The 27314-nt window shown below is 39.2% G+C and overlaps 1 protein-coding gene across 4 annotated transcripts; it reads right to left on the bottom strand.

The window, feature by feature from the left end:
• Positions 1 to 263: 263 nt before the first annotated feature.
• On the bottom strand, positions 264 to 27314 carry LOC113680439 (uncharacterized). 4 transcript variants are annotated; one of them, XM_027197473.2, is made up of 22 exons: positions 27183 to 27314; positions 22069 to 22336; positions 20347 to 20697; positions 20024 to 20078; positions 19368 to 19459; positions 18288 to 18525; positions 17597 to 17685; positions 16287 to 16539; positions 15650 to 15729; positions 15315 to 15543; positions 14766 to 14784; positions 12833 to 12921; positions 11961 to 11991; positions 11508 to 11569; positions 10712 to 10965; positions 7662 to 7797; positions 6201 to 6727; positions 4300 to 5331; positions 3354 to 3987; positions 2947 to 3204; positions 2098 to 2351; positions 264 to 1930 (listed from the first exon to the last, which is right to left on the bottom strand). In XM_027197473.2, the coding sequence occupies exons 2-22, from the start codon at positions 22330 to 22332 to the stop codon at positions 1805 to 1807; spliced, it is 5073 nt and encodes a 1690-aa protein (XP_027053274.2). In that variant the 5' UTR covers positions 22333 to 22336; positions 27183 to 27314; the 3' UTR covers positions 264 to 1804. The 4 variants fall into 4 exon arrangements, with proteins under 4 accessions (XP_027053274.2, XP_089041975.1, XP_089041972.1 ...); XM_089185849.1 differs by having other exon boundaries at positions 20024 to 20075; positions 27183 to 27277; XM_089185846.1 differs by lacking the exon at positions 27183 to 27314 and adding an exon at positions 24772 to 24789.

Raw genomic sequence — 27314 nt, 5'->3', positions numbered from 1 at the left:
AGATCTCTTCAGTGCTATTGTGTATTGGTACTTAAGGTTTGGTAGTTCTACTCCAACACCTGTTCAGTATTTGAATTAGTTCCAGTAATAGCACCAAGATTTGTCTAAGTCTTGTTCGAACTAAAGGTATTATGGTTTCGCAAATCTTAATTTTGGAGGCTAAGAATTGATTTCACTCACTGTTTTCATTTGCCGCAGTGAAAACATCAGGAATGACATAAAATAATTCTTCATAGAAAATCTAATTCACCACATACACAAGCTTAATAAAAATAATTTTAATACTTGACAAAAACTCGGTCTTTAGAAGACTTCTGAACTACTAATTCTGGCTTTGCATTCTTGGAAACTGATGAATGTTATGTTGCTTCACAACAACTTCCGATGGTTGTCGATCTTTCCCGAACTCATTCCCGTCCTGAGAACACGTCACCCATCACTTTCCAAGAGTGCCGCGGACTTGTCCTCTAAATTTGTAAGTATCAAATTCACAGGAAAAATTATGTTACATAAAATAGGTCACTCTATACAATTTTAAAGTATCAAAATGTTAATCTCGCGAATGAAAACGAGCTGCATACGGTAGGCGCCGACAACACCTCTATCAATTTAATTTATTGTAATTATTCCTAACTTTAATCTTACTGTCTGGCATAATTTACCTGGGATTGATTTACTTCTCAAGTCTGTGGTTATAGGATAGAAAGAATAAGAAAACACTCTCAAACTTGCAAAAGGTATCTAGGAATAATCAGAGTTGTTGTGAAAGCTCTTTTCAAGTGTCTCAAAGTACCGTGGGATTTTGACATACTCTGTGATTGTTCTAAAAAGACTTACCCCAGTCCCTACTCTTTGAATGGTCGAAACCGAAAAAAACTCGAAACAGTCCTTGAACCAATCATAAGCCAAGCTAATAAAGCAAATCACGACTTAGTCTGGCACACCTCAGGAAGTTTGCTCGTTTTCTTTTTTGAACTTTCTACGAATCCTTAAACGTATTGACATTGTCCGCTGATACTTAAGATTTGGTTTTACGTCACTCAGTCGACACGCGCTCTCAATTTAATACATCACCCTAACGAAATAAGAAAAAAACCAGAGTGGGCAAAGAACTATCCCCAAACCACTTTTAGCTGTCCACACACTTTCCCTCAAATAACTTTTCCAGAGCCAAATTCTCCCCTTACGTAAACCTCTATGAAGCTGTGTTAGTCGTCTTATCTCCGATTACGGAATCTCTGAGGAGTTTCACTCCCAAGGAAATTACTCTTGTTTATCACGTCGATAACAGAGGTTAGAACCCAAAGTCATGTGTCAGGGCGGTTTCCCTGCTCCTTGGCGAGTCTCGATGGACACAAAGACTCATAACGTGCCCTTGTAAGAAAATTTTTCCATGCGGCACTTGAATCTGAAGTGAAAGCAAATTCTTATTTTCACCAGTTTTTAATAATTTGGGAAGACGGCTAGTCTCCTTCGCAGAAGTGTTCGGTTTCATCATGCGACGCACTCCGTTCCCCAGAGTACCCTCAGCGTGGGAGAGAGCGCATTGCGTGATGAGACCAAACAGCGGCTGCAAAGGAGACCAGATGACGGTCGGACTAAGAACAAGCCATTGGAGCAAATTTCGTGACAGCGTACAAAACGTAACTTTTGAGTCCATGCGTCATAAAAATAGGAAACTTTCCTTCAAGAATACTTTTTTCCTGGGTTTCTAGCTCCAAATGGTGTCCAAAATGACCCGTTAACTTTTAACTTTCTGGGAATACTCAAGGAGATGCGTGAAAACTTGGAAGAACTGTGAGCATTATCGCGCTCGAAGTTTGAGTTGAGCAATGTAGCTACACATCTTCAACGTGGGTCCCAGTTTCATTCGCGTGAACTGCATCAGGGAGTCGCGTGATAACAGCATCAGTGCTTGGCCGTCGATTTCCTGTCAAAGATTACGATACACATCAGTGACGTTAAATGGTTTGGGGCTAACCGACACCCAAAAGTGTAATATTAAGCTGTCGACTAAAAAAAAAAGGCACCGCGTGGGGCGTCACTCTCAAACGAATCTTAATACAAGAACATAACAGTGTAGCTGCATGCATTTACCTGATCTAAAAATATATTAGCATAATGCAAGCAGTCCGTTGAGCGCACGTATCTCACAACTTGTTCCACTGACCACGTGGAAGGATTAGCGGGGAGGTCTGGTGATCGGCCATTAACGCAGCCCGGAAGTGACGTATTAGTGCCGACATCAACGCAGAACGGCTTTGGGCGTATGGGTCGATTCCCCAAGGGGGAGAAGGGTGAGTTTGACGTCGGGGAATGGTAAGGCGAATATCTTGATGCAGAGTGGTGACCTGAGTAGAAAAACAAATGTACTCTCCTAAAAATACTCTCAGAGTATCGGCAAACTAGAGTGATGATAAGATAGCGGTTGGTAAAAGAACGACTCATTTATGATTTTTTACCGCTCGTAAAAGAGCTCTTGCAGTAGGATGAGGGTATAACTAAATCAAAAAGGATGAGAAGGCCCTGCTGCAAGATGAAAAAAAATCTGGGTCCTCCACAAGTTTCGAACGTGTCAACCTTTCTTTAACTAGTCGGGTGCCATACCACTGAGAAAAAAAAGGACTTGAAGGCTCAACTCAGAGACAATTGTGTCCTCATACCAAATTTCAGAGTATGAATTTCCTTCGCCCCGGAAAATTCACACTGCACTTTCACCCGACCAGGTGCCAACTTAAAAGGTGACCACTTGCGACTTGGTTAATCGCAGTTTCCCGCTCCTTACTGATAGACAGTTTTACAGGATTACAAATCGAGTTCTGATTCGCTTCTTGTGATAATTGCCTTTCTTCTGATTGGCTGCTATGACCTTCAATCAGAAATCGCTTTATCTTTACTTTACGTGAGTAATGATCTTTTTCTGATTCATAACATGTTTTATCGTACCTCTAGGATCAGTTCCAGAGCTCATGCGCATCATCTTAGCACCCTTAGGAGAAGTGATGCGCTTGTCGCCAGGCATCCCTGTTCCATGGTGGGCATGTGCACGAGAAACTGACGGCGAGCGAACCATAGGCGAGGTGGAACCAGAGGGTCCTGCGGTACCCAACTCTCGAACCACAGGTACACCAGGGATCATCGGGATTTGCGACGGCCCGCCCAAGCCTGGGGATTTCAGTTTAGGTGATGTTACTTCGTTAGAATCTGAAAACAAAAACAAAGATGAAAAATACTAGTTTCGTTAAAAAAAATTTAAGAAGGACCACTTTAAATTCATATCCTTCTAAAAGTTAATAGGAAAAAATGACCGCGTTTTATCGTAAGCAATGAACCCTCAGCAAGAAAAATAATACCTTTCTTCATTCGTCCTTTCCTCTTCTTGATTATAGGCTTTACTCTCCTTCTCTCTTCTGTCTCGTCCCAATCTGGATCACTATTCGAGAAGCTCTCTGTCTTGAATCGAAACCCTATGCCCTTTGGCGGCCGGCCTCGCTTTGGTCTTTCCCCTGAAGGAGATTTCGGAAGATCGTCGAGTTCAACTTCTTCCTCCATAGCAGCTACTTCGGAAGTGCTCGGCGCGCCTTCTTCGTCCTTCCGACGGTATTTCGACTTAATGTAGGTCAATCGTGTGCGTTTTCTACGCTTCTTTTTCAGCCACCAAAGGTTTCTCTTCGGAGGCGATTGTGATTTGTCTCCAATTAATTCCTCTCCTTCTCCTACTTCTTCTTCTTCGTCCGCCATTTTTCTTTCTTCGTCTTCTTGCTCTTCTTTTATGGTTATCTCTTCGGTTATCTTCGTGTCTTTATCGGTCGCGTTCGTGAGGGCTTGTAAATGCTCGATGGAACTTTTCGGTTGTATCGGGGTTGGCGCAAGGTGAGATTTTGACATTGATACCGAATCCACTAACGTAATGCCAGGTAAACTGGATCCAACACTTCGCTGTACATTGCCAGACACTGTAGGCACTGGGAATGGCAATTTGAAGCTCTAAAGAAAAATTCAGTAACAAATAAATGTTCAACAGTAAACACGTGAAAAAGGAACTAGTTGCTTCGTGTGATTTTCAGCACTACTCATTTACGGATGATCGCGTCAGTTATTGTACAAAAGACTACCTTCGTTAAATCAATTCTTTTCCGCGAAGGTTGTTATTTTTCAGAGGGACTCGGGACTTTAAGTGTATTTATCTATGCTTGTGGATTATCGAGAAGAGAGATTCTAAATGCTCTGTTAAACTGGAGCGATAAAAAGGCAAAAAAGGCCGGAAAAGCAACGACGATACTTGTAATGTGATCTTACCTGTTGATGGGGGGGCATCTTCAACGGAGCTCCTCCCTGGGGACGCATGGGAGGAGGATGCCGGGGATACCCACTTCCTAAGGGTGCTCTGACACTCGAGAACCTCAGGGGGGCATTCCGCGGAGACATACCAGGATTTATTGATCGGGGGATCCCTGGATAGTTTGGCATAATTGGCCTTTGGGACATAGTTGCGACGCCCGCTTGCGAAACCACCCTATCTCCCGAACCTGGGTGAGGCTGTCCGCTGGAGCTTGAAACCCCTGGGGAGCTACTGAGGGGAGGCGGCGGAGTATTTCCTTGAGGGTGGTGGTTTACTACCCCTGTCCTAACTGCTATGGGATTGTAAGATGGAGGGTGAGTATGCATTCCAGGGCGAGGCGGTGGCATACTGCTGCTGTTCGGCTGAGCTTGAACGTACATCCCTTGGGGACGTCCTCCTTGGCCAACCCTTGCATTGGGAACAAGTGGGGGAGGAGGAGGTGTCCCACCACCTGGTTTGATTGGAACTGCAGATGACGTCCCCGGAGGATTTGGGTGAACTCCGGGATGGCGGATCACTCCTCCGGGATTTGGACTCAATACTTGTCGAGGATACACTGGCGGACTTGTGGCAGGTCTGTAGCCAGTGTTTACGGACAGTTGTCCTGTGGTAGGCGTGCCATACGAGGCTCTGGATACGGGTGGACCATGCGCACTGCTAGTAGAGTAAGGTGGCGGCACGGACACACTGCTGGCGGTTTGAACAGCGGAAACTGCATGAATCGCAAGTTGATTCGCTGGTTCTACCGCCATGTTTGTAGATGCGGTCACGTGACTGCTACTGGCCTCTGTAGCAATCTTGGTCAGCGGTGGAGGAGTACAGTTGGATATGGTAACGTTGGGTGGGGCGCGGCCAAACGTGATGGTCGTTCCAGAGCTCGTGGCACTTGTGGCAAATCTTTGGCTTGACACATTGGTGACTATTCGACTTGTGCCATCCGGTAACGATATGGGGCTGTTACCACTGGAAGGATTATGCGTCTGACCTCCCTTAAGAGAGAAAGGAAGAATTTCATTTGGTAAGAAAAATTTGTACAACGCAATTATGTTAAATAACATATTGTTAAACATAGCATGTTATGGAAAAAGCTTCGGTGGCGTTTCCCGACTATCAGACTGTCATCAATTAACACTTAACTAGACATTAAAACAACTAGGTAAAGGGTTTTTTGGACATCTTGAAATTAAGCCTGGAGTTTTCAAGGCCTTCTTTTGTAATCTGCGCCATCGTCCATACGCTTTCTAGTGTCTGTTCCTTCTTTGTTAGTGTTTTTCTGCCTTAATACCAATATTTCAAGGGGTCCTGTCATTACGAGGCAATTTCCGACTTTGCCAAGAATGGCCCAAAATATATGACAAAGATTCGTCCATTACTTCACTCCAACCAAGACGTGATAAAAGCCAAGAATTTCATCAGTGCACAGCCAGAGGGTTACCGCTAACACAATAACATGTGAATATGAAAGCAATCTTCGCAGTAAAGAACACTACTAAAGCAGTAGTGAAAATAAGGCCTGAAAAAAATTCAGGCCTGTACGGGATTTGAACTCATGACCTCCGCGATACCGGTGCAGTGCTCTACCAACTGAGCTAACCAGCCAAGTGAGGGCTGGTCATTATGTTGTTGAAGTAATGAATAAGGCCTTGAATTTTTTTCAGGCCCTACTTTCATTACTGCTTAAGTGGTGTTCATGACTGCGAGGATCGCTTTCGTATTTACTTCTCTATCCGCAGTTCATACATGGGATTTTCGCGTATTCACAGTCACAATAGTCTAAGAAGTAAACTAATACACAAGAGAAGAATTGACACTGTAACGGCTGATACAAACATGCGAGAGAAAAGAACACAACCTTCACCTCTTTCATAACAGGTTTTCCTCCTGGCAAAGCGTTAATCGGAACGGGTCCACGTTGAGGATGCGCCAAAGGAACTTTCCCCTGGGGTACGAGTAATGGTACGCTTTTTACTGTACTTGGTGAAGGATGGGGCATCGTTACATTTCCAGGAACCTGGAACCCCACGTTTCCAACTGTAACTGTTGAAGTAGAAACCCCAGGAGAAACTCCCTGAGGGATTACAACGGCAGTCCCAGGGGTTTGAGAAGTAACGGTAACATTCTGAACAGGTAAAATGGTGGTCGTTGCTGTGGTCGTCGCAGAAGAGATCTTCTGCCCCTGTGCCACATTGAAGGACGCCCCTACGATTGATAGACCGTTCTCCACCAGGGTCCTTGTGGCAACGTTGTTAGGGTCCCCTGGAAGTAAATATTCCGACTTCCGCTTCCGGCCTCGCTTCTTTTTCTCGACTCCTAGATGCTTGACTTCAAAGTATTCACGGGAACGTTTCGCTTTCAAGCCCTTTGGACCCTGGAGATTTCCTTGATCTGAAACACAAAAAGTAGTTATTAACCCATACAGTGAAAAACAAGCATTTCCATTGTCGTCAACGTTAAGATACCAACAAAGAGATTTCAATTACTTAGAGCACAAGGCAGCATCGCAGTTGAATTATCGCGCTCAAAATCGCTTAACGATAACCCTGAGAATTTTAGTCACATTTCCCAACATTATTTCAAACGCCGTTGGATCAAGATAAGCAAAGATCTAGCTAAATTCAAAGTTGTAAAAGACTGATATCGTCACTCGGCTTCTTCATAAATTATTAACGAGAATTCTTTCTTTCGATGTCAGCTGGTACCTGGCGGCAGACTATTCAACTTTTCTGTTCAAAATGTTCGTTTTTAATTGGAAAAAATGCATTATCCTAGATCATTTAAAAGCCTCATCACCCAATCATGAAACAAAACTAAATGGACTTGAAAAAAAGTTTAGCGTAATTAATTCCTCAGGAAGTCTTAAGTGAGAAAAGTTTATGTTAATTTATTTAAAGGAAGGAAACTTCATCGTTCGACATCTGTCTTTAGAGGGAGCGCGATTACTTTAATACACCAGCCGTCCGCGAAAAAAAATTATAGCGCAGGAAAATGAATACTGTTTTTTTTTTTTGTTTAGTTTAGTCTCTTTGTCAGTGATGTATGTCGTTTTTTAAGTACTTCCCAAACATTGATTAAATAACTAAAACGTTGACACTTAATATTAACATACGTAATCTAGCGCAAACTTCAAAATTAACACTCTACAGCGATGAAATAAAAACCAAATATCTAATTTTTTGAGAGTTCAGATAACACTTTTTCTCATTCAGCCTGTTCCACAACATAACCGACAGTAAAATCTTCGTTGAAAGTCTCCGCTTTTTTTGGCCATCACATTTGTGTATTTTTTTTACTACATCGAGAACAAGTAACTCTTTCCCACCGTCAGCTTGGCAGCGATCGGGGCATGGCGTTGGTACCGGCTTTAAACTCAAAAAGAATTCACAACAAATGAGTCGTCTGCAAAATCTCTTCAGGTAGCGCTCCAACTTCGGTCGCGAATCCACGCGCGAAATCGCCTGTTGATAAAACAGATACGATACCAGTATGTGTAAGGACAAGTTAATACCTCGATTTAATCATGAACTGAACCTAAAACCCTGAATAAACAAGGAGAAAATTAACGGCTATTTGAATATCAAACGACTCAGCCGGTGAAATTTTCACTAAATGACCCTCAGGTATTAATTTTTTTTTTTATGAGCTTTCAAAGTATTTTGTCAGCAGTTGAATTTGTTTTTCACTCAATATGAATAAAGTTTGGTTGACTGAGTTCGGTTTTAGAATCAAAATCAAAGGGCAGGTTTTGCTGATCTGATCCCGCCGATCTAAATTCGATCTCAATTCGATCTCGCTTCCTCTGATAAAAGCACGAGGTCTGAACCGTATCTTTAATTAATTTTCATTTTTCTTCTGGTGAGCCAAACCAACCGTTCGCCATGTAAGCGATTTATTATTGCGTCATACGCGCTTGAGGACCGATACAAGAGCACTTTGAACAGCTTTGAAGTACGATTGTGCCAGGTTCAAATTTCTTACCGGTAAATAAGAATTAATGTTGAGTTTGGGGACTATGGTCTCGAGGGAAATGTATTACAACCACAAAGTATATTCCATGGTTTTGGTGGCGAACGAAAAGGAAGTGGTACGGGAACAGCAAATTTCGCGAAACAGGATTCTCAATCTTTCCGAAATCTTCGAAAACGGGTGTTACCCATGAACAACTTCACAGTGATTACGCAAAGAGTTCAGCCTAGGAGGAAAAATTGGGTGCACACCAATACGTGCGTTTTTTTATCCGCAACAAGAATACTTAACCCTTTAAACACTAACATCAGTATACATAATCTCCATATTTAGTGGGTGAACATTTTCTTTATTCTTGGGACCTTAAGGGGTGATTCAAGGGTGACATTGTACGTAAAAAATTAGATGCTAGTCAATTTATAAGGAGTAAAAGGGTTAAGAAAGATCTTCGATCTTTGTCGCGACCCATTGACAATAAAGAAACACACGCCTGCTACGCATGCAAGAGTTATATTTTTGGACGGGTGGTTTGAAATGGGACACTAAGAAATTGATGTTTGCATTTTTACAAAGGAAAATGTGTATTTACTTTCAAAAGATTCAAATTAAAATATCGTTCAATAGGGAGCAGGCTGAGACCAATTTTACTGGCGTTCTTTCGTCAGAGACATAAGTCTTTAAAGAGTTCACGTTTGGTGTGTTCACCACTAACGTCAAACCGCGATCAGCAGTTTGTGGTTAGAAGTTAGAAGTCTCGAGACTTTCAGCTTTTTCGATCGACGTCGGGTTTCACCTGAGAAAAATCAACATGTGCGCCGCCATCTTGAATTACACATAGGATGAAGGTCCTACAAGGATTAGTTATAAAGAAAAGACTTCATCTCACATCTATTTATTGGAAATAAGTGAGATCTTTCGAAAAGGAAGAGGAAAAGCGTCCAGGGAGTTGAAGTACCTGAAACTGCCTTGCCCGAAGTTCAAACGTGGACCGCAAACGGCGACCTTGACCGCTAGAGTCTGGTAACGTGACTCCTAGACGTTTGCGGTCACACGTATTCAGAAGCAAACGTGGATCATAAACTCCCTATTTAGACTTGGTTGCCTCATAAAATATTCTTCCACGTCATTTTGCTATGGAAAGTAAACCGAAACTCTGTTTTGTCCCCAGTAGCCTCTAAACGAAGATATTTGGCGGAGAAGTGAAAATACTTTGGCCGAAGAGAAAAGTTTCTTATTTCAAAGACTTTCACGAGGGCAAAACAACGTAAACTTCTTAAATGGTTGTTGCCTATCTGGACTTCGCCCTGCGTGGGCTGAATACGTGATAAAATGCAGGTTCTTTACAAGGAATCAACTCGTGATGGGGTGAAGTCTTAGGTAGCTAAACGCGAATTCGATTGGTAGAAAACGTCTGAGGACGCGAAAATTGAGTGGAAAATTGACCAAATAAAGTAGGATTATGTCGTAAAATTTAGGTTGTTCGCTGGAAAATGGCCTTCATCTGAGAAAGTATAGTTAATAGTGACAAGTAATCACATAATTGTATCGTGAAAATACCTATATACAAGATGTAACTCATGGAGAACTTTCAAAAGCATAGAAACGGATTTTTAACAAGACAGTCGACGCAGAAAGTAAATGCAACTTTCTGACGTTTTAAACCTTCGCCAAAAGAGCAATCACAAGGCAAAAACAAAATTAACGCTCAAATATTCTTTACTAGTGCTAATGCTTAGCGCAATTTTTACCTGAGTCAGCAAAAATAGCCCTTCCAAAAAAAGGGCTCAACTGATAATTTCGAGTAAGGCCTTTGTATGACGGCGTAAGTGTAAGAAGTAAAGGAGCGGTACGCAAATCACGTTTTCACTTCTAAATGGTAGACAATTCCCTGACGACCTTTCTAACCCCAACAGGTCATAGCGACGAAGTCCTCACGAAGGACACGAACCATTACAGTAGGTAGATGAGCTCACAATTCTTTGTAAATATGTCATTCGTGGTGCACGTTCATGTTGGGTTAATTCCATCGCAAAATTTTGCAGTACTCTAATTTCATACTCTGATTGGTGCAGGCATACCCCAATGCTGTGATCTGATTGTTGCGAGATACATACCCTAATGAGGCGACCTTATTGGTGCGAGATACATACCCAAATGCGGAGATCTGGTTGCTGCGAGATACATACCCAAATGCTGCGATCTGATTGGTGCGAGCAACATACCACTCGATACGCTAACATAGAGTTTTTTTTAAATTACAATAACTTAAAATTGTGGGTTTCCTGACAAGAATCAAACTCCAGCAAATTCGATTTCGCGCTAAAATCATCCCTTCCACTACTCCGATAGGCATCGTTGAAAGCGTGTTGTAAGGAAACAGAGTCAAAAACACATATTCCCTCTTACCTTTTTGAGAATCTTGCCTTTGTGTTTTACCACTACCCGCACTCCGCATCCCTCCTGCATCAAATCTATAACCTTTTCTGGATCAAATGCTGCCTTGGCTACCATCTCCAGCCCCGTGCGTATAACGCTACTGACCTTCCCAGGAGGGGTAGCCTCGGGCAGTTGTGACACCTTGTCCGGATCTAACAGGGGTCCGTAGCAACAGCTCTTGTTAAAGAAGATCTGGTTCTTGTTGTGATAAAATCTTTCTGACCCTGAACAAAAGCAAGAGTCTTTGAGAAAAGGATCAAGCAAGTTTTTGTGGGCGTTTCATCAAAGAGAGTTTTTCCCCCCTTGAGTTAATACTTTCAGAATTTTCGTCATGCCCAAATCAAGGTTTGTACAATTTTTTCAGCGCAAAAATAACTCTGACCATACCATACGGAAAGTTATAGGTCGACATACCTACCGGTCACATAGATGTCAACCAACACTTGCGGCAACTTGGAACAAGGAAAAACCTTCAAGTTCTATCTTAATTTCAACTAGTTTTTTTTCCTCAAAAATTCTGTGGCAAATTTCCATACTATTTCGGAATTTGGGTGCCGAAGGAACCTGTTTGAGGGAAAAATAACCTAAACGACACTGTGGCTCCCATGTAAATTTCACAGCATTTCACAGTTCACAGAGTTCAAATGGTCTTTCAGTTAAGCCTTGCGCGATCAAACGTGTCCAGGAACTTTGTGCTAGTATTAGCGACCCAAGTCCAGGAATATCGTACCGATATTAGCGTCCCAAATCTTCCATCATCTCTTACCTGTGTCATCATCGCTAATGTCACTTTCTTCGCCCGGAGACTTGTCATCTTTTTCAATTTTGCTGTAAGCACAACAACCACAAATAAGTAACACCATCGTTCTTTGCTTGGAGGAAAAGCCCATACGATTACATAATTGCGGAGATGCGTCTTAAAGCCTAAAACAGATAACACCAAATTCCCCCTCGCCCCCGCCCCACATTGCTTAGATAGGCCCAGGCAATATGCTACAATCTGTACTTGTCAGGTTGTGCCAAAACCACCCCCACCCCCCCCCCAACCTTCCTGGTCACCGCTACAACCAGCTTCTCCTATTTTTCATTCACAAGATGAGCACGTACTTAAGGTTGAGCCCAGGACTTCGCTTGCGTTTTGCACCCGCAATTCATGGTAAGTCAAAAGAGAATTTTGTCTGATATAAAACCAATCAAATCAGTAGAAAACTTCCCTAACCTCACAGCTGGGATCTTTCTGGGTAGAATTCCTAAAAGTGAGGAAAAGCAAAACATTTTATATCAAAAATATATTCACAACAACTAATGTACACATCCATTGTTTGAATTGTCTCCCACTCAATTCGTCAAGGAGACAGATAACCCTTACACTTTGCATCAACCCAAGTCGCTTTCCCCTTATCATACTCATTTTGAAGAGAAGAGTCCCTTTCTGCAAGAGTTAAACTAAGGTAGGAAGAAAAAAACAATCAAGCACACAACAAGCAAATTTCAACCATATCCTTAACCCTTTGATCCCTAAGAGTGACTAACATCTAATTTCTCCCCACAAAATCACCCCTGAATCAAACATTAAGGTCACCAGAAAAAAGGAGAAGAATCTCTTGATTGTTAAACAAATTCTCCTAATCAGACCTTAGGAAATTTATAGAGAACAGTGTGGAGAATGTGCATACTGATGTCAGGGGGTACAGGGTTAATTCCTTGGCTAGGTTCCAGTCTTATTACCCACAATCCTTGATAAAACAAACGTAACATTTGGAACACTCCTTCACTTAATTTCAATGATACCAAAAATATTGGTTTTGCTCTTTGCATCCTCTCTTCAAAACTTTATGGGGGAGAGGGCGGGGGGGGGGGGGGGAAGAGAGTTAAAATGTATCTTATATCCTTTCCAAAGACGTAGTAATGAGTCTAACAACTAATAAAGTTGACCATAAGAGGCAGGGAGAAAATGATGGAACAGTACGATGCATGAATGTGTAATGTTGCTAAAGCATTCATTGTTTCATATGTTTCTTAAAACTTGCCATAGCGCCTATTACAAGACACAGTTCAGAGGTGTTAATATTGATTAAAAGGTAGACTTACCCAGGGCTTGTTGTCCTGACTGGGTTTGGTTCTGCCTTCCCATGACCTCCAGAAATGAGGGCAGTACTAGAGTGTCTTCCTCATCTGAGCTGCATGCCAGAGGACGACAAAGGATTTTAATTTGATGTTAAGTTACTTTTTATTATAAAAGCGCAATAGTTTCTACAAATAACTAGTTAATAACTTGAAATACCCACATTCTTCCTTCATCATCATCAGCAAAATCAGCCTGTTCCAATTTGGACAGATTTGCTCAACTTCACAAGATCAAAGCAACTCAGGAGGTGAGCCATAAATTTAAGGAAGAACTACCGTAATTTCCGGCCATTTACCCGCACGGCCGATTATTGCATACGGCGAAAAAGAAGTCAACAGATTACCCGCACTGGTGGATAACCCGCACGTTATGTTAATCAACCTTTTTGGTGGCGAAAACGTGACATTAAGGTGATACATTTCAGTCTTTTAAAAAGTTGTATGATCTAACTTTCGAAAGCTTGAATGCTCCTTTGTCCAGTTTAAAGGTCAAAGAAATTCAGACGCGTGCACAATTCTGTGTGAATATTAGCATGTACTTTATTGATAAAATTATACAGTAAAAACACTAGCGGCCCATGCCCAAATCTCAACGTTTCATACTTGACAGAATGCGAATTTGTGGCCACATTTTGTGCGACCGATCGTTCAGCGCCATGTTGATTTGTTGACAGAAAGCTGGGTCGGCGATTCCTGAAAAAAATAGATATCTCCGGTGCTCTATTGAGCCTAACAAGTCCCTTAAAACGTGAAAATTCTCTTTAGCTCAAGCTAGTGCTCAATGGAAATTTATTACTGATGCGCGGGATGTCTTTGAATTATTTTTGTCACCATCAAGGTTTTGTTTTCACGCGTGCCGATAACAATTTGTTCGTCACGCAACTAATTATGCGTGAAATAAACTCGAGTCGGCATCATGTTTTCGTGCCGCTTCGTGGCACTCTTAATTCAATAAAATTCATTTGAGAGGTGGAAACGCATGTAGGTGATAATTTTTTTTCAATTCAACTACCTGTAGATTTTAAAGCTGTCACACAACCCGCACCTCCCTATTACCCGCAGTGGCGCGCGTTTAATGCAAAATCAACAGATTACACGCGGGTAAACGGCCGGAAATTACAGTAAGAGGCCAAAACATGTATTGAGAGCTTAACACACATCCATACCCTCCCTGAACATCCTTGGGTTATCACTCAAAATTTCTTTAATCCTTTACCTCTCAGAGATGATTAACATGTAAATTCTCCCTATAATTTCCACATAGTATCCAGCAAACAGATTATGAGAATACTCAAACTTATTGGGTAGAAGCTGTTGTCTTGATCTAACATCAAATTCTCTTCACTTATTTACCAGAAAATGTGTAGCAGCTAGAGGGGAGAATTAATAAACAGATCTTGGGAGTTAAAGGGCAAAGGGTGTTACAAAAAAGAAGATGATTATGCCCCTAAAATCTGCCAATTTAATTTCAGGGAAAAAAATGTAACTGATAGCTGGAGAAATGTGGTTATTTTGAGCAACTTGAGGATTAGCATGTGAAAGACAAAGGAACTCTTGTTTAGATACCAAACATCATCAATCAAAACACATCAAACAAAAGAACCCTTTATATCCCAAAGTCTGATTGTTAATTCTCCCCTCTAGCTTTTACACATTCCTTTTAAATTAGTTACAAGAACTTGGTGTTAGATCAAGAGAACAATCTATACCTGATATGTCTGAGTATTCTCATTACCTGTTTGCTGTGTAATGTATGGATATTATAGGGGAGAAGTTACATGTTGATCACCTCTGGGATTTAATGGGTTAAATAATGCATCCATGCAATTGCATGATATTCAGGATGCTGTAGAATGCAAATAAACTGCAATTAGGAAAAGAAAGCCTATAAACTGACCTGGATGCATCAGAAGGAACTAGGAAAAAAGGAAAGAAAAAGTACACATAAGCAATTCATAAAAGAGAAACATTCTAAAAAATTGAAGCCCAGTAATTACAAATATGTCATTGACTCAATTCTGTGTTCTAGCTGCCTCATACCCTCCACTTCTTATGTGGCACCAATTTTTTTTTCTGCTGATTTTACTTACTACACAGGGAACGGAGACAGAGTCACACCTAGACATCCATAACTTAATATTGGAAATTTTGAGAAGAAACTGTTCCCCAAAACAGCATAATGTCATGCCTTCTACAAAAGAACAAAGAAATTTCACAGACTTTTGTAGCTAACAGAGCATATGATTTAGTGTCCCAAACCACTTGAAGCTTCAATGCTGGTTTTCTCCGTTCTGACACTTAACACTGGCCTTCTAAGTGCACACAAATTCCTCAGCTATTGCAGTCAAGGACACAGTGACTCAACTACCCTAAGGAGCCTGTTGTTAGTGCTCACAAAACTTCACTCCCCTAGGCCAATGACTAGAAAAGTAAACAATACACTTACTTGTACCAAATGGAGTGTGAAGTATGTGTCCAGTTCTTTTACACCAGCCAATGGGGTATATGTCTGGGGATTCAAAATCCACAAACTGGAACTTGGATTGTCCATCAAAGAAAAGCTGCAGCATACGACCCATGATGTTTGTTATGGTGGCCACTCGAATGATGTGTGGCTTCTCTAGGTCAACCACTTCTAGTTTCATCCCAGGTTTGAATTTATGGGCTTTCATTTTCTGGATGAAGAGATATCAAAGTTCAGCAAGATAAAAAGAAGACTAAAAAGTAGTGGTAAAGGAAAAAAGAAGTCTTGTGCGTCATATGGAAAAATACTAAACCTACCCGAAACAGATGAGCAGGGGCAAGAGTTGACCGGCATACAGTTAAATATTTGTCCCATGCAAAGGTCTTTTTGGTGTAGCCTGAAACATAAATAATCGCACAAGAACCCTGATTATGTAAGAGTGAATTTAAGGGCTACCACTCCCAATGGGATACACAACACCTCAGTGAGGTGAAACATCTGCTTCTTTTTCCCATACCCTGCTCCAATATCTCCTTGATAAACACAACACCACATAATTGACTTCCATCTCACATCACAGATTGACATGTGTTTCCATTTTTACATCTCCTTCCTGCTCCCCACCCTTATAAAGTTATCCCTTCCCACCTCCAAAACTTTCCTCTGCTTGCTCCTGTTGCCCCCTGTCTCCACACACTTGAATAGGTGGCCCACAAATAGAAATCTCTAACTTACAACACTTACAACACTTAACCTTATTACGCCCTGAAGTGATTAACCTAAAACTTCTCCCTATAATATCCTTACAGTATCTAGCAATTGGCAAATGAGAATACCAAAACTTATCAGGTAGAAGTTGTTATCTTGATCTAATACCAAATTCACCAAGAATTGTGTAAAGGTGGAGGGGAGAATTAACAATCAGATCTTGGGAGTTAAACAGTTAACACTTACTTCCAGGAACAGACAAATCCACTTGATGTCTGGAACACCAGCCTGCAGGAAAAATCCCTGGAGAGTCACTATGGCAACAAAATGTGACTGCGGGCACATCTTCTTGATAGTCCGTAGTAACAGCAAAGTAGTAGGGTCCCAAGCTCTTGGTGACTGTTGCAGGGCAGATGATTGATGGCTTCATTGGGTGAACAGCTTCTAATTTCATGCCAATTTCAAACCCATGAACTCTTGGTTGGAAGTGTTCTTGAGTCTATGTGGCAAATGAAAAATTGAAGGAAAAAAAATTATAATTATAATTTCTATTATTTTGTTGCAGCCCCTAAATAATGGAATTTACCTACTAAAAGAAACCAAGATGCCTGAATGGCCTTCTTGCTTGAAATATACCTTTCACACTCAGAGTTAGGTATCTTAGTCCCACAGGATAAAAATAGGACATAATTTCAAACCAAAAACCATCAAAAGGATCCATTCCAAAGTCTTTCAAACAATATTCATGATAGAGACTTTAATACAATCTATCTTAATGTTTTTAGCACTTGGGTTTTTGGGTTTATGTTCTTCTTAACACAAGTTGATTTGCACAATTATGACAAGTAACTTTTTATTGAACCAAGTTTTAATTCATTTTGATATGCCTAGGTTTATCTACAGGACCACTCTGAAAATCACATCACTAAAATGAGTTTTATTGCAAGAAAATAACAATTGTTTGCCTAATTAGCAAAAAAAACTATTTTGATGAATATGAAAGTGATCTTTGTGGTAATGAACACTACTTATTAGAAATAAATATGGGATTTGAACCCATGACCTTTGCAATACAGGTGCAGTGCTCTACCAACTGAGCTAACAAGCCAACTGGGAGCGGTTATGTTGGTTTGTGATAAACTTGTGAAGTGATGAATCAATGACCATGAACATGTGAAAATCATATATGCAAACTGCCATTTAAGAAATGAATATGAAAGCTATTGTCGTAGTAATGACTACTGCTTAAGCAGGAGTAATAATGAGGCCTGAAAAAATTCAGGCCTGTAAACTATTTTGACAAAGGCTTTTACATGATATTTACAGTTTAGTAACCCTTTTAACTCCTGTGAGTGACTGAGACAGAATTTCTCCTTACAATATCAATACAATATCAAGCAGACAAGTGACAAGAAGAGAGAAAAATATCAATTAGGGGATTACAAGTTGATCCAATATCAAATTCTCCACACTAACATCACAAGAATTGTATGGCAGACAGTAAGGAGAATTACTAATGAGATCTTGGGAGTTAAAGGGTTAAGACAGTCACACACCTTTCTAAACAGATCATGAGGTGCAGCCAGAGCTCCTGTGAGAGTCTGAGTTAAAAATGTCCTCCAGTCTTCAAGAGTACTGTTTATACCTACCAGTATGGATAAACAAGAGTTCAGATAATCAAAAATACACATGTTAGTGAGCCAAAAATAAAGTGAATAACTCAAAAGAGAACAGGAATCATTTAATCAGCTAGATTGTACAAGGCTTTGTAAGAACTAGTTGGCAGATGATAACTGGCTTGATTGCCCACTAACACTCATTTTTCAAGAAAACAGTAGAAATTAAACCTGACTGATAACTAGCTTTTACTAAAACCCTTCCATCTATCTATCAATCAATCAGTCTATCTATCCACCAATCTAAGCCCATTGCTCCACCTGGCACATAGGCCATCAACAATAGTCTGCCAGAGATCTTTGTTCTGGGCCATCCTTTCTTATTGGCACCATGAGTGGTCAATCTTTCTGATGTCAGCCTCGAGGTCATGATGCCAGGTCTTCCTTGGTTGTCCTCTCTTTCTCTTACCTTGAGGATTCCAGCAGAGGGCCTGTCTTGTGACACTTGATGTTAGTTTGCAAAGGGTGTGCCCTATCCATTTCCATCTCTGCCTTCTGATCATCTTCTGATACTGCCAGCACTGAGACCCTTGGTCTAAGAATAATGGCACAGATGATAATTAGATCTTACCTTTGGGTGGTTGGAGAGGATAGCCATTCTGTGCACACCAACCGATGGGATGTAACTCCTCTGCTTGGAAATTGCACCAGCAGTCATTGCTATTGTCCTTTCCAAAGCCATCATAACGTATACGCACCCTGTGCCCAACCTGTTGAATGACTGTTGCAACACAAAATGAAGGAGGATTGTTCCTGTCGACAGCCTCAAGTTTCATTCCTGGTTTAAGGCCTGGTACATCCACAGTTGTCTGTTGAGGATGAAGGGGATTTAAAAATCAAACATTTGGGGTAAGTTTCTAAAGAAACTATGAGCTACTACGTCAGTGAGTTGATAAAGAAGACAAATTAGTTGAATGAAAAGCATTCATAGATACCATGGGATTTAAGAGAGCCAATTTGAAAGATTAAATTTTCCTATAACTGCTGGTGCTGATCTATGGTTAAGCTATGTCACCCATCTGTAAAGGAGATGCCAAAGACTGAGAACAAAATTTCTGTACCAGATTTATTTGAGCCAGCTCAGTTCTAATCTTAACCTGTTGACCACTTTCTTGTCTACAAGCCTGTCATTTGAGGGAATTGTACTGATATTTTAAGGAATTTACCATATTCTGAAATACCAAGACTTTGAGCATTGATTAAATACCATCATACACATGATCCTCCTCAGAATGACCCTCTAATAGGCCAATTTACAATTGTGTACTTAGTTACTGTACCTTTGATTTGGAGTGAGGCTAAAGGTGACCTTATTGTAATAGAGACCAGTATCTAGTCAGCATGATAATAAATTAATTTACATTTGAAAAGCAGCAATGTTTGTATCATAACAAGGTCAACTTTAGCCTCACTCCTGTTCAAAAGCTTGGCAACCAAGCACACAACTGTAAAATCAACTATTAGTACATAAACCAAAAATAATCTGAGGACTCTTATTCATGTAGACACATGATAACCATCTAGTAATTTGGCACCAAATTGCGTAAAGCAGCCAAGAGAATTATGCAAAAATTAGTAGGTGGGTTATAACGAGAAACACCATGCAATCAAACACTTCACATTTTACATTCAATTAATCATGCATACTCACATGTTTGAAGCAGCAATCAGGGGCAGCTTTGCTTAAAGCTGCTTCCATATAATCACTCCAAGTAAATTTATGGGGAGTTTCACCTTCAGTGACTGCAGAATTTCAAAATTAGATACATAAGTTAGATAAGCTATTCTTATCCAATCCACATCAAAATTTGTAAAAAGGGTGATTTTAACATGAGTGACGAAAAAAACACAATTTAAAAGTACTTCAATCACTACAGTGAATCATATCAAAAGGGAACTAGATGATATTACATTTGTTCATTGTATTTTGCTCTGTTTCAATTCATTTTCTGTGCAGTACCTGAAAACTAGCTTGTAAGTGTTTTCACTAATGCAGTCTTGGCGGTAATGAACATTAAAAGCAGTAGTGAAAATAAGGCCTAAAAAACATTCAGACCTGTATGGGATTTGAACCCATGACCTCTGCAATACCAGTGACGTGTGCTACCAACTGAGCAAACAAGCCAAGAGGGAGTTGGTAACTATGTTGATTCCAAATAAACCCATGAAATGATAAATAAATGACTGTGAATTTGGTGTATTTATACAATAAACCAGTATAAAAACCAACACAAAGTTAAAGCAATAATGTTGTAATTCTGAACATCTTTTATGACATACCAGAAACTTATAAAAAAAGAAACAAACCTCCTGTGGTGCTTCCTTCGTCAGAGTCCTGTCCGTTGTCTTCATCCTCTTTCTTCTGAAAGATACAGATATATCAAACATCCCAAAAGAAAGGGATGGTGTGAGGAAAGCCAGTGCCCCTCTCCCCCTCCTCCCCCCCCCCCCCTCCTCAGCTTTTTGTGTTTTGTGTTTGTGTTTTGTGTTTGCCAGCTCTACAACACCTGGGAGAACTCAGGCTGACAAATAGAGAGACTTGCTCTAGTCACATTTAATTTTGTCTGATGTTCTTTCATTCCAAGCAATGTCCTGTTTCCTATTTTATGATAATTTTAAAAATCACATACCTTTTGGTTGGCTTTTCTAGAACTGCGAGAGCAACCCTTAGAGCAGAATCGCTTCAGAGGAGAACAATAGCGACGCCTCTTTACTGGACCTCCACAGAATTCACAGCAGCCCAACACATGAGGATCTACAATTTTGCCAAATTTGACAGGCTTGTCATCCTGGTCATGCAAGAAATCATCTGTTCCTTTGTCTTCAAAAGAAGCTGAAGGAGTTGGTGGCATTTCACTAGCATCTCTCATGGTAACAACTTCTTCTGTAGCTCCATTCTCTTCTGTTGTTTGGTCTTCTGCTGCTTCATTGTTAGCAAGAGAGTCATCTTTCCTACTCTCACCAATTTCAGTATGTGCTCCCTACAAATGACCAATGGGCTTAACAACAGCTTTGTGGAAAGTATTCTCCTTCATCAATTACATATAAAGAACATTAACAGAAATGAAAATCATTAACTCAAGTATCCCATTCATCAAAAGATAAACAGAAAAAAAGAAACAAATCACCAAGTGCAAACAATACACTAGAAAAACAATCAAAACTATTTCACAGTTGTTTCAACAGATGAAATAGAAAATTTGATACTGCTGCTAAAATAAAGAAAAGCAAGTCAAGTGTAAAACCACCCTTGGATAAACACTGCATTTTAGAGTAGAAATAATAATAAACACCACCTCCAATAAAGACTGCAGCATGACATGGCATTAATTCAAGTAATAGACTCGAAAAGCACACAGTGATCATTGCTTCGATTGCAGTTGAAAATTTTGAGTGAATCAGACACAAATTTGTTTTAATGTACCAGTTCTGATGTCAAGAAAGCATATCTGACTTACCATCTTTATGCACTTTATGCATTACACAGGGCATGAAATTAACTTTTTTTTCTGATAGCCACTTAGCTCCTAAATTCTTCAAAGTGGTAGCCAATTCAAATAAAGTTGGTTGCCATTTTCAAAGACAAACAAAACCTTTCTTTCCGCTGTCAGCGTTCTAGATAGACCCTCCAAAATTAAGTTAGGGAAAAGATCTTTAACGTGCTACAAAGTGGACACTAGGATGGATGATATACAACGTTTAGGCTCATCTAAATCCAAGATGGTGTCTAGTTATCAATTGAGATACATGTGCTACGTTTTGGAAACAAACTAAACGAGGAAGTTTGCCGCGGATTTATCTTTGCAAATTTATTTAATTCACTATATCTCTTGGTAAGGTTATGATGAAACGTTCTAGTCGCCAATTTGGCGACTAACTTTCAGGATTTGGTCGCCAAAGTGAAAAATTTAGTCGCATTGGTGCCTGTATTAGGTGCAATTTCACGCCCTGATTACAGTAGTATTAATATACAAATCATGAAATTGATAATAAAAAAAATGTTTTTTTAGTTTGTCATTCTCCTTACTGTCAACCATACAGTTCTTATAATGTTAGTTCAGAGAATTTCGTATTGGATCAACTAATTATCCCCAAATTGATATATTTCTTTATTCTCACCACTTGTCTGCTTGATATTGTATTGATACTGTTGGGAGAAATTCTGTCTTGGTCACTTATGGGAATTAAAGGGTTAATCTAATAAATGAGGTATACCAATTCTCTCTACTTATCAAGTAAATCTAGAGATGTACATATAAACATATAGACATAAACTATTTAGTTTCATTAGGAAAAAGTTTTATGAATTTTTTACAGCTGGATATAAATGATATACTTTCACCACAACTTACATTTGTATCACAATCTGGCTGATTCACTTCCACATCATCTCCCAATGGGTCAGAATCCAAAGATAAGATAACTGATGCAGTAGAAAGAGAGTTGTTCATATGTCCAACTGAATTCTCTATTAATGGAGACACAGTTGAGCCACCAGATGGCAGTGCTTCTAAGGTGTGCTGATCATTTCCTGTATTCATTGCAACTGTGTCCAATGTTACACCAATCAAATGATCTTCCTGATCATTCTCAGGTGTAGGATCAGTATCCATCATCTGCCTAAAACAACAATCAAAACTGAGACATTTTAACTTGAAATCCAAATGAAGCAGACTACAAATGTTTGTTTGCTAATCACCTTTTCTCGAACAATACTTACAAAAATAAATGATTTTGTAACTCCATGAGGTAGTAACTACACATTAGGAAGCTTAAGCGCAATAAATGTTTTTTTTAGATGGCGACAGCAGCTAGAAGTTAAAAGTTCTCCTTCCTAGAGCCTGGTACACCTTTTTGGTCAGCAAAAGTTGGTTCAAAATGCAAAATGGTATCCTTAACCTCAATACATGTGCATTGGCATGAAAGCACACCAGAATTACTAGCTAAAAACTTGTTCTGGTTGCCATTTATGTCTCAAAAAATATTTTATCTATAATATATATTTTTAATCTGCTTAACATTAAGAACCAAGCCTTGCAACTTCCACAACATATTGTAAAATATCCCTAAAAATACATCAGTCAGATGGAATATGATCAGGCATCAGATTAAAGGGAATTGTAAATGAGTATATAATGCTACATTAAAAGTGAAATTCCTGATTGTGAACAAACTATATTGACAGTACTACATATAAGATTGTAAGGCCCCATGACCCATATATATCTGTTTCAGTTTGTTTTAAATAATTTAGTTTAGAAGACATTTTCTACAAATAAAATTCTTTTGTAATTATATTGAAAATGCACAGAATAAGTGCAACACTCCATGGTACTTAAGCAATACAATTTCCAAAGTTATGTTCATTGACCATGCAAATCACTCCATGAGGGAAATTATGTTTACAATATCCTTAATTTTGTGTTTCATCACAGTCTACTGGGTTTGCAAATTTTATTCACAAAGAACTGTTATCAGAGATATTGAGCCTTCAACTTCAGGGACTGAGAAATTAAGGTATTGCAGATGCCATAAACCCATAATCTGAAGTTGTAATCCACAACTCAAGCATAGAGTATTTTCAGTTTCAAAAGTGAAGCATTTCATATGATACAGACAGTATCCCCTTTGGGAAAGAATTATAATGAAAGAGCCTTTGTTCTTTCTTTTCAGTGATTTATTGATAAATTGATAAGCAATCCTGGTAAGGCAAAGCCAACACACAAAATGGCTCAGAGGTAGATATATTAAAGACAAATACTAAGTCATAATTTTGCAATTTCTCTGATCCATTGAAACAAATCTGTCATTAATCCAACTTGTGACATGCTTCAGTAATTAATCAGTTTCTCTTCCAATGGGGGTTTTACAGCAAAATTTGAAATTTGACAAATACTTGTAAAATCCTTCTTTTGGCCCTGGTATTTGCAGATCAAGAAAATAATTTATCAGAACTACATCCATACCATAACCATAAAAATTCCAAGCATGAAAACAAATCTCATTAAAATCTAACTTAGCAAAAAAGATCCTTTTAAAAGCCCAAACTCTCTTTGGTTAGTAACACTTTCCATTCAAATATGTTCCCATTTCATGCTTTTAGTAAGCGCGGGAAAACCTAGACTTTAACCCAGCTGTTTAATTTTTTGTCCAGGCTATTTTATTTGACACTTGTGCTTTAGAGAAAAGAAGGGCATTGTTTGCTGATTTCATTTCCTGCCCTAAAGGTGGTTATGCTGCCATTTTGTTTCCTCCTGCTTCAAACTTTGCCTCTGGTATTCAAAACATAACCTTAAACTCCTGCCCTCAAAATGTAAATATGTAACTATCTATTGAAAAAAAAATATATTACTGAAGACTTCTTAGCAATCACTGTTACATTGTTCTGTCTGTAGCAAAAACATTCTAAATGAATACAGCCACAGCGAATTTGATAGCATAAATCTAACTTCTTACTGTAGTCAGTAGAACTACCCCTCTAAATCTTAACAATTCTTTTGTTTATAAGTCTAAAATACTGCACTTTAAACTAAAAAAAAGTAATTTAGCATGAAGTTTTACACAAAAACCTATACACTCAGAAAAAACAGCATAGATTACATAATCAGTTTCTTCATCTAATTTGATCCCTGAGCAGCAACCAGCTAATTTCAGCAGGAAGGTTCTTCAGTTAATTCCTAGCAGGCAATTACAGAAATTCATGGTTCTAGATATAAATAACATCTCAACACTTGCAAAGATTTGATATGAGTAAAGCTGTGAAATTATTTACAGTCAAAAAGACTACAATTAAACAGATGTCTTACTAAAACATCATTCTATTAATCTCTTCCAGGAAATATCTTTACAGATGTGCAAAACTCTCTGAAAGCAAGATGCCCCTTTCCATAACATTATGAAAATATAATTGATAGCCATCATTTTTAATACATAACAAATGCTGTTCTATAATAAACCCTTTCACACCCAAGATCTGATAAGAAAATCTCCCAGCTATTTGCTACACAATTTTTATCGTGTTGGTTCTAAGAATTTGGTATTAGATCAACTAATACCTGTCTGCTTGTGTTGTATTGATATTGTATGAAGAAATGCTCTCTTGGTCATTCATGGGAGGTAAAGGATTAAGAACTGATCATTATTTTTCCTGTTCCAAACTGAAAAAAAATTATGAACCTTAGCAATTTGAAATAATATTTGTAAAGTCATATTCTTTTAAAAAAATTTTGGGAGCTCTATGTCACTTGTAATGAACAGATTATTTTGATGCAAATTAGAATGTTTCTGAAAAAATTGAGATGACAAAATGTTCATATGTTAATGCAAGTCTTTCATATAAACTACAAATCAGCATATTACTTCATCTGCAGAACTTGTCAATTTAGAGTTAGAAAATGTTGACACATCATAGCACAATGACAGGAAATTGTTAATATTTATACTAACTACAGAAAAAGAGGGTGTTTTCTACAAAAAGTGGGAGTATGGCAGACACTATCAATCATTTTTTTAATGAGGAAATATCCAGAGCAGTAAGTATTCAGTATGAAAAACATTATCTGTTGACTTAACAATATGATTGTTTGTATTACCAATTGCCTTCAAGGAGCAGCTTGCCTACTAGAGAAAAAAAAAAATTATATTTTCAATTCAGCCAACTTAAATGTTGTGTTTTAAGATGAAATGAAATATAATTTTTAGTGATAAAAATTTACTGCTAATAATTGTCAAAAGTAACTAAAAGTATGTGCAATTGTGTTCTGGCTAGAAACAGAAACTGTTATCATTATTTCTTGGATATGGTATCTGCTTAATGTACAGGTAATCTTAGAGAGTAAAAAATTCCATTTATTCAAAAAGACAGACTAGAATAGAATTTGGCAAATATACGCTTGTAACATAATTTTAACTTTTTAAAACGCTTGCCTGTATTTCAGAGTGGAGTACCTATTCACAATTTACACTTTTCCCGTAAAGATATCATCAGAAAACATCATAGCTCGCTGCTAAGGCGAAGTTTATGTAAAACCTATTTCAGTGAAATCCAAGATGACACCTTTCGGGTCGCGTCATTTGAGACTTAAACCCAAAAATAGCGATTTCCATGAAAAAATATTCTGAAAAGGTTTTGTCGCAGAAGAAACACGCTAATACTTAAACCCCGAACAATAAAACACTAACCTGAGCTATGAATTAGACGGACAATCTGCTTGGAACAACCCCTATGAATATTAATTACTTCAGGAAATCTAGTTAAGAAGAAGCCTATATACCTTTCGAAACATCGTAGCGTGATCCTACGCGAGAAATACGCTCTTCGGGGAGACAGACAGATGACGGCAATTATTTTTAAGTCTGGGATAATTTTGAAATTAATACGACGGTAGTTTTAGCGTAAAACAATTCGCTGCGGCGAGTTGCAAATTTATTCACTCTTACGTGCTCAGTCGAGCGAAGACTTCGAAAACACGCGTTGAAAATGTGCCACTTACGGCGTCAAATTAGAAGCCGAACATTGTTCGTTTCGGCGAAACTTATAACCGTTTACCGATGAACGCGCACAGTCATTTGCATCAATAATCCATCCATTTTCAAGCCTCTCAGTCTGAAATGCATTTATTCTTTTGAAGCTAATACAGGCAAATTTGCTCTCGCAAGACAAGTCATGAAACACAATACGATGTGCAAATAAGCTCTTGGGCGCACATGAATGTGAAGTCGGTGACATGTTACAGCAGTAGAATCACACCGTTAGCATTTGGCCGAATTTTAGTAAGGCAGTGGTAGTTTGTTAATTTTGAGTTGGAAAAGTATTATCCTTGGCTTTGGTCTTCTAAATTTTGACGATTCCCTTCATATTTAATGTAATCGTTCATTTTCGATTTTAGCAATATGCGCGCCCGGATTATGTCTGATGAGCCGACATATAAAACGCTCTGTTAATTGTGGTTATTTTACTACGCTTTCAGAAATAACTCTCGATCCTGTACCTAAAATTGCTGCAAGTTGTGTAGAATTACAGGCAAAAGGGGCACGACTACACTTCTCATTGGGTCCAGGGCAATCAATATGATGGAATTCGCAAGCCCGTTTCGTCACGTTTCCATCTCAGTTAACTCAAAAATGGGCGATTAAATCTGCGTTTAAAAAGACCTCCTTAAAAGTCCTAAATACATCCGCAGCTATTCCATGGTATCAGTATTAAACTTCACATAATAAAGATGCTAAATTTACGAGTTTGTTTGCCAATTTCGACGCGCTGAGGTTCGCCAGCGAATGACTTGGTCGTCACGTTGTCTTCAAAGTCGCCTCTCGGGTGACAGACACATTGGCCAACCAGCCATCTTTGCAAAATCCGCACCATAGTTTCACAAATTATAAGCTAGCGCCCGCGCAGAACACGAACTATATATAACCAAGACCTTCACCGAAAAATAAAGAATATAAACTACAGTCCAGGATTTACCTTAAGCAACCTTGTTCCGCGAGAGCGGGCCAACTTTAGTAGACAAAAAACACTCCGTCTTATTTTGCTTTCGCAGTAGGACTTCTGCCCAGTACGCGTGCGCACACAATAATCGACGATATTGAAGAAAGA

This window comes from Pocillopora damicornis, chromosome 10 (genome assembly GCF_964200805.1).
Source record: "Pocillopora damicornis chromosome 10, jaPocDami1.2, whole genome shotgun sequence".
Classification (NCBI taxonomy): Eukaryota; Metazoa; Cnidaria; class Anthozoa; order Scleractinia; family Pocilloporidae; genus Pocillopora; species Pocillopora damicornis.
This window is presented reverse-complemented; position numbering and strand designations above follow the sequence as displayed.